We start from the raw sequence: 7,850 nt of genomic DNA, 5'->3' as shown, positions 1-7,850 counted from the left end.
CTAAATAAATATGTACATCTTTTCAATCCATTAAAATCGGCCCTTATAGTTAACTTGCATGTATATATAGAGAACTTGAGTGCTTTTCGGTGATTCTCTGCTGTCGCGGGAGTGCTTTTCGGTCGGTATATTGCCGATATTTAACCAATTTTGGGCATTAATACCTCATAATAAACACAAGGTAGTATAAATATGCATGCAATATACCATTAATAACTAATTTAAACCGTTTACACATAATGGGAACGCAAATATTATATATATATAGCGAGAAATTGAGTGCTTTTCGGTCTTCACATGAAGTGCTTTTCGATCGGTATATTGCCGATATTTATCCAATTTCGGGCATTAATACCTCGTTATAAACACAAGGTAGTATAAATATGCATGAAATATAACCATTTATAACTAATTCAATCCGTTTACACCCAATAGAAACGCAAATATTCACATATATAGCGAGAAATTGAGTGCTTTTCGGTCTTCACATGAAGTGCTTTTCGGTCGGTATATTGCCGATATTTATCCAATTTCGGGCATTAATACCTCGTTATAAACACAATGTAGTATAAATATGCATGCAATATACCATTTATAACTAATTTAAACCGTTTACACATAATAGGAACGCAAATATTATATATATATAGCGAGAAATTGAGTGCTTTTCGGTCTTCACATGAAGTGCTTTTCGGTCAGTATATTGCCGATATTTATCCAATTTCGGGCATTAATACCTCGTTATAAACCCAAGGTAGTATAAATGTGCATGAAATATAACCATTTATAACTAATTCAATCCGTTTACACCCAATAGAAACGCAAATATTCATATATATAGCGAGAAATTGAGTGCTTTTCGGTCTTCACATGAAGTGCTTTTCGGTCGGTATATTGCCGATATTTATCCAATTTTGGGGCTTAATACCTCATAATAAACCCAAGGTAGTATAAATATGCATGAAATATAACCATTTATAACTAATTCAATCCGTTTACACACAATAGAAACGCAAATATTCACATATATAGCGAGAAATTGAGTGCTTTTCGGTCTTCACATGAAGTGCTTTTCGGTCGGTATATTGCCGATATTTATCCAATTTTGGGGCTTAAATACCTCATAATAAACCCAAGGTAGTATAAATATGCATGAAATATAACCATTTATAACTAATTTAATCCGTTTACACACAATAGAAACGCAAATATTCATATATATAGCGAGAAATTGAGTGCTTTTCGGTTTCCACATGAAGTGCTTTTCGGTCGGTAATTGCCGATATTTACCATTTTGGGCACAATGTAGTATAAACATACAATCATATCACCATTTCTTACTAATTAAACTCGTTAACATACACTAAAAACGATATATTGCATATATATATAGAGAAATTGAGTGCTTTTCGGTGCTTTTCGGTTATTGTATGGACCGGTAAAGGGGGTATAAAAAGCATCGATATAATGGTACTGAACTGATTTTTGTCTAGATTTTCTGGTGGTTCAATTGTGTAGGCGGACTTTGTCTGCAGAATTGCATCAGTTAAATATCAGCAATATTGAAATACTTATTTCCAACAAGTTTGGGGCAAGAACACATCAGTGTTGTCGGACACATTTGGTCACTTCTTGTCATAGCGAAAGGAGGCTGTGATGTTGAAAGCCTATGATATAATTCCTGGGTGATGTAGATGAAAACAAAGGTTGGCGCTACTTTCCGCTGCATTGTCTTTAGGTCTATTTTACACGAAACAGCGCTGTACCTGTTTTAGCTATACTAACCTCATTGTGACTCTGGATACATGCGGTTGCTTCAGGACCTCTCAAGCAAATACTTGATACATTGTCTAAAAAATTGACAGCGGCCACCTTTGTTCTTTTAATGTTTGTTTTGTCTATGTATTGCGAATATTCTACCCTTACAATTTAATAAGGGATGCATATGATACACTCTTGTATTTTGCTCTCCTATGATCCGTCTGTTGCAATATAGAACCATACGCCCCGTCTGTTGCAATATAGAACCAAATGCCTTTGCTATAAGTATTGTCGTTTTATATCAAAAATTGGAAGGGGCCTGGTGAAAAAGCACTCAACATTAAACTTATCAGCTGCGACCAATGAATACGTGTTGTAAATATTTCAACACATCTCAACGCCCCCTTTTGGTTAAGCTCTGATGTAAAATTTACTCAAATAAAGGATAAAAAAAGGATAGGAATGTTCTAAATAGCGGGGTTAAACTGTGTGTACGTTACAGGGTTTGCCAATAGAATGGATTTAAGCGAAGAACAAACACATAATGTATCTTTTTTTAAATTTTGTTTTGCATCAAAACATTTTAAGTTTTATATTTTTAAACGATATTCTCAACAACATAATTATGTTTTCCCCATTGCAACTGCACTTAGAGGACAAGTAAAAATATAATTCACGCATGTTTATTTCAAACTAAACATTAACAAATGAAGCGAAAACACTCCTTACACTTGCTTTACTATTAATGACAATATTGAAATATTTTTTTATTTTATGAGAACTATTATAGTTATAGTAATAGAGATAAATGCTATGATTGCAATATGGAAAACACAATTGGTGAATAATTAACAAAACAACATGTCAGAACATGTACAAACTATAATTAAAACTACAAATGCAAAATTGTAACAATAACTTATTCATTATATCAGATCTTCAAAACTATTACTGAATGAAACTACCCAATTTACAAATTGAATAATTATTGTGAACTCAAGTGTTTTACATGGACACCTCATAAAATAATTCTTATAATCCACATGTGTTTAGCTATAACTTAAAAACCTTGCTTTCTGATGAGTTATAAATCAAATGGTGCAACAACACAATTATGAACAGAAAGTTTAAAATATCAACATCTAAAATTCTTTAAGTCGCAAATAAAAATACTAGTATAATTGTTTTACAATTCTTTATAATGAATTGTATTTACATTTATAAAATATATACAATAATTTATTAAATGTATCTATTGTCACATAGAGAAGGAAAATGTATTGCTCAATAAGCACAGACTATCACAACCAATTGAAAGTCTTTGTTTTGGGTCTGAATACATTAGATCTGATCTGATACATAAGATAGATACATGTACAAATATTTGAAAAAAAAAGGATAATAGTGCAGACAAAATTGCAGGAACAACAATTTTCAATGAAGAAAATTTCATTTTTCAAATGAAATTTGGAATTCAACAGAATGGAAAATAAACAGAATTATTAGGGTAATATTTAATCATAATGATTCCTTCCATCAATAACCAATTGGTAATATGCTGCATTTGTAAAAACGTCCTGCAAGGTATATTTCAAACTAAACAATAAAAACATACATCTGAAAAATGCCAACAGATATGTCCGTACAGCCATACACATAATGTCAACATCAATAAGACAATGTATTGGAAGCACTTTTGTTTCACAACATCACAAATGTGTAATCTGAGGTCAGAGCGTTTGTGAAAATCAAGAACAGAAACTTTAATCTAGAGGTTACAGTTTACTGCCAATATTAATCATCACACTAACATCTATCTTACAAGAAGAGGCATTCACATTGAGCTGTATTGAAAGACTTCTGTTTTCTGTCAGACAAGTTCTCATCAATCCTCAACCCATGTGATCCGAATCTAAAATTCATTTAAACTTGTCATGAAGTGTATTTCAAAAGCTTCATTATGGCATGTGAAAGAGGAACAGGCTATAAGTTACCAATATGCAAGTCAGGTTAACATTATTATAAATTACAAAATACACCAACACCTCAAGGTCTGCAATAGCCAGATTCATTGTTTTGTTAGGCCCAGGGATAAAAACTTAACAGACATATAAGCAGTAGTTGATCAGATGTTTTTGGAAAGTGAGCAATACGTTGTTAATTCAAAATGTCAAAAACTATTTTCCCCTATTAAACTGGTATTAATGCATTGGTCCAATATCGTGATCATTCTAGATGATGACTTCATGTGCATGTCATGAAGCAAGTAAAAAGGTTATCAAATATATTTTACTGTAAATCAGAAGGGCCAGTGTCTGAGTCGTACAATTACATGTAGGGGAGGGCAAAATATGATGGTGATGCAATATGACCTAGTTTATTCAGGTCTGCTTGCCTTTTTTATTATCCATATGGCATACTGGTAAAAATGGACTGAACATGTGAACATGTAATGTAGTCAGGACCCATACTCAGGGCTCGACACTAATGGTGGTCCGTTGACCCAGGGTCAGTAAAAAATAGGGAGGACCAGTGAAACTAGAAATTTGATTGATCCGTCGGACCAGTTAAAAATCCTGGCCAGCTTATTGTGAAATACTGGTGGAAAGCCGTTTTCATCAATAAAACAACTTTATATGTTCATAATAAACCGATAATTTCATCATTATATTATGGGCCGACTCGAGACCGGGAAAAAAAAAGGGACATATTTGAAATTCCAATTTTTCTAGATGCCCGGATGACAAAAACCCGTTGTCGGATCAAAAAATCGATTTGCGTTTCGCAAATGTTTCCGGACTTTGCTGCGATTGATACACAACTTCACATAACATTCGAAACGTTCGGATCGAGAAATGAACAAAATGGTATTGATTATTTTGAAAAAGCAGCAATAATCAGCATTTTATCGATCTTAGTACCATCAGAATATACTTTATTTACCGTGCGAATTCACACTGGAGAGCGCCGAATAATGTTTTGATATTGCCGGAGAGTAACATGCGTATTTTCAAGATTACAAGTTTTCGCGATGAGGAATATCATTCCGGGGTTGGTTGAACCTCCGCCTGAAAAACCTAAAACTAATGAAGAGAAGCTTGAAATTTAGGTACAATAACATAGATATTGTCTGACCACTTGAAATCTTGGAGGACCAGTAATTTCTGAAAGCTGGTGGTCCTTTGGGTCAGTAGGTAAAAAAAGTTAATGTCAAGCCCTGATACTGGTAGAAATGGACTTAATATGTGAACATGTAAGGTAGTCAGGACACAGGATAGTTCTGACTGTCAAAGGAAATCACAACATGACTGTATTAGGCACAACTTCATACAGGATCATGTTGATCCATGGTTGATTGACTGTAACCAGGTTATAACAACACTTAACATCAACAAAAATGACAAAAAAGGCAACAATACAAAAATACATATAAAACATGCTAAAACAAGTCATATATTACAAAAAGTACTATTTTAAAATTTTCAATGAATAAATGAAAGTGATTTTGTAGATGAATATATGATAAAATATGGCTATACTGGTCACAATAAAAAGCACCACATGACGAAAACTGCAATGAACATCACATTTGAAAAAGCTAAGCCCTAATACTTATAAGTATAATTCAAGCCCTTACATTCATGTCAACACTTCCATTTTGTATTGAGTTGGTCAAAGTATTCAGATAAACTTATTAAAATAAAGGTGTACATAATTTATAAAGTTACTAATACAGTTTAGCAATCACTCTATATTCTACATTACTATGCAAGCTATGAACCAGGAAATCGCTGCAATGATATGCATAGCAGATGAAAAGTTTGTCAAAAAGCGAGCATTGTTATAATTTGTTCCCAAGAATTAATATTCATCGTGACTATCACCCAAAATCTATGAAAATATAATTGATTATCCTGTCATATAAAAAAGAAGTCCAACATCATTGTTCTAAACTTCTGTTATCTGCTTGTCAGTCTGAAGGGGCGTGTTTTCATCATCGCTGATGTTTGCCTCACTGTCTTCTAGCTCACATAGACCAGAGATTTCAGACATATCATCCACAACCTCACCATGGTTGTAATCACCATCATTTAAGTCACTGTCCGTCGTGAAAGCAGCTGACAGCCGACAATGATCAAACTCGCTGTCGGTCGTGATCATGGACAAGCGGTTGATATTGTTCTGGTTTACAGGGAAGCCGTAGTGTAACACAGAATCGTTGTCATCTTCTGAGCTGGTAGTGTGGCTGGAGTCACTTGCAGTGCCGTCAAGACCATTCACAGCGTAGGCTGGCGGGGGAGGCCAGATTTCCTGGCGCGGACCTTCCTCTGCGCTGTGAGTGCTCGTGAAACTCGAGTTCAGGGGCAGGTAATAGTTTGGGTGGATGTGAACGTTAATATTCCTACTCTCATACCCCTCCAATAGTCGACTCTGCTCAGCTAAAAGTTCCTCATAGTTTGGTAGATCAATATCAGGGATATTTTCTGTATCAGTCTCTGCGAATTCTGAATCACCGACATATTCTGACTCAATGAATTCTCCATCAGTCATGTAGTGGCCGCTGTTCCTCGCAACATAAACGTTGGTGTTGGATTCGTTGCTATGTGGGCTTCCTGACCCAGGAGAATCCGGGCACTCGCCTGCAGGCAGCTCGCTGATGTTGGGGAGAGACTTCTCCGGGGCCCAGTCGGAAGTGTCCCAGTGATAGCCTGGAAATACCCAGAAATAAGGAGGTAAGTATGCATTGTGTAGCTTATAATTATCATTGACAGTGGGTTACTTAATCAAACTTACTACCTGGACAATGAGACATTGATAGTTTTTAAATTTACTTAAATTGACATAAAGCTAGCTTTCAAATATATTTATGTGATCATAAAGCCTTTTTGAATGTGCACAAACAAAACAGGGTAATAAGAATATACATGTAGATAATACTTCAAGTGAGTAATGTTTGCCAATATTAAGTTTAACAATGTACGGTCAATAAGCGCATGTTATACCATTACTAATTCATATCAAGTAGAGAGACAGGAACTACCAATTTTAATCTCAAATATATTGTTGTTTATTCATACACAGTATTTTTGAAAATTATAAAGTACTAAACATTATTTTACTGACAGAATTATTTCCACGGATTTATTAAAAAAGCTTCTTGTTGAATTCATTGTAATGTATAAGATGCTTGATAATATTCACGACAATACAAATCTGAATTAACAAATGAATTTCGTGCCATATCTTTTCATACTAACACATTATGATGATGATGCATATCAAACAGATTTCATAAGAATTGTATGTATTGTGTAATAATCAATACAAAATAAGCCTCAATATCATCCCCGCAGGTGTTTATACAGTCATGTAATTTAAATTATCATGAAACTAAATAAATGTGTCAAATATCACGCAACAAAGATAAAGATAATAATTTTTCAGATATGCAATAAAGTAATATTAACATGTACAAAGAATACTATAGTGCAGTATTTTACTACAGTAATTTTATAAGAATATTAGGAATAATGAAACTCTAAAAAATGTATCAGGAGATAAATTGTTTTAATCATCTGCTTGTCTTGTAATTAATAACAAGAGAAAATTGAGGAATTGCGAAATCTTAAAAATACATGATTCCTGTACACTCATACAATGATTTAAAACTACCATTATTATATGAATTAATGATATGTCATATACAAGATATATCAGTTTGTAATATAAATTATATAATGTACAATCTTGATTACATATACAATCTATATAGTTTTATAGTTAAGCAAATATCAATATATCAGTGCTCATACAAAAAAAGCTTAGTTTTTTAAAATCCATCTTTTAAGTTTGCTGTATATTTCTAAAACATGGGATATAAACTGGGTACTTGTACTTTAAAAAAGTATCTATCTAAAAGACCTTAACTAATAACATCAAGGATGTATACATAAAATGGAAAGGGCAGCATGCATAATCCAATTAGTTTCATTTTGGGAAAACTGGGCTAAATGCATGTGCATAAAGTGTGCACTAGCTAATCAATGACAACACTTAGCGCTTTTATGGAACTTTTAGTTTTCAGGATG

The 7,850-nt window shown here is 33.5% G+C and overlaps 1 protein-coding gene across 4 annotated transcripts in view; it reads right to left on the bottom strand.

Moving 5' to 3' along the window:
- Positions 1-2,308: 2,308 nt before the first annotated feature.
- LOC127877845 (protocadherin Fat 1-like) overlaps positions 2,309-7,850 on the bottom strand; it is a 173,417-nt gene continuing 167,875 nt past the window's right edge. For all 4 annotated transcript variants that reach the window (XM_052424130.1, XM_052424131.1, XM_052424132.1 and 1 more), the window contains one exon: positions 2,309-6,470. In XM_052424130.1, the coding sequence (XP_052280090.1) occupies positions 5,710-6,470 (761 nt within the window). In that variant the 3' untranslated portion in view covers positions 2,309-5,709. The remainder of the gene's footprint in view (positions 6,471-7,850) is intronic.

This window comes from Dreissena polymorpha, chromosome 4 (assembly GCF_020536995.1).
Source record: "Dreissena polymorpha isolate Duluth1 chromosome 4, UMN_Dpol_1.0, whole genome shotgun sequence".
Taxonomy (NCBI): domain Eukaryota; kingdom Metazoa; phylum Mollusca; class Bivalvia; order Myida; family Dreissenidae; genus Dreissena; species Dreissena polymorpha.
Note: the sequence above shows the minus strand (reverse complement) of the source record. Positions and strands in the feature narration are given on the sequence as shown.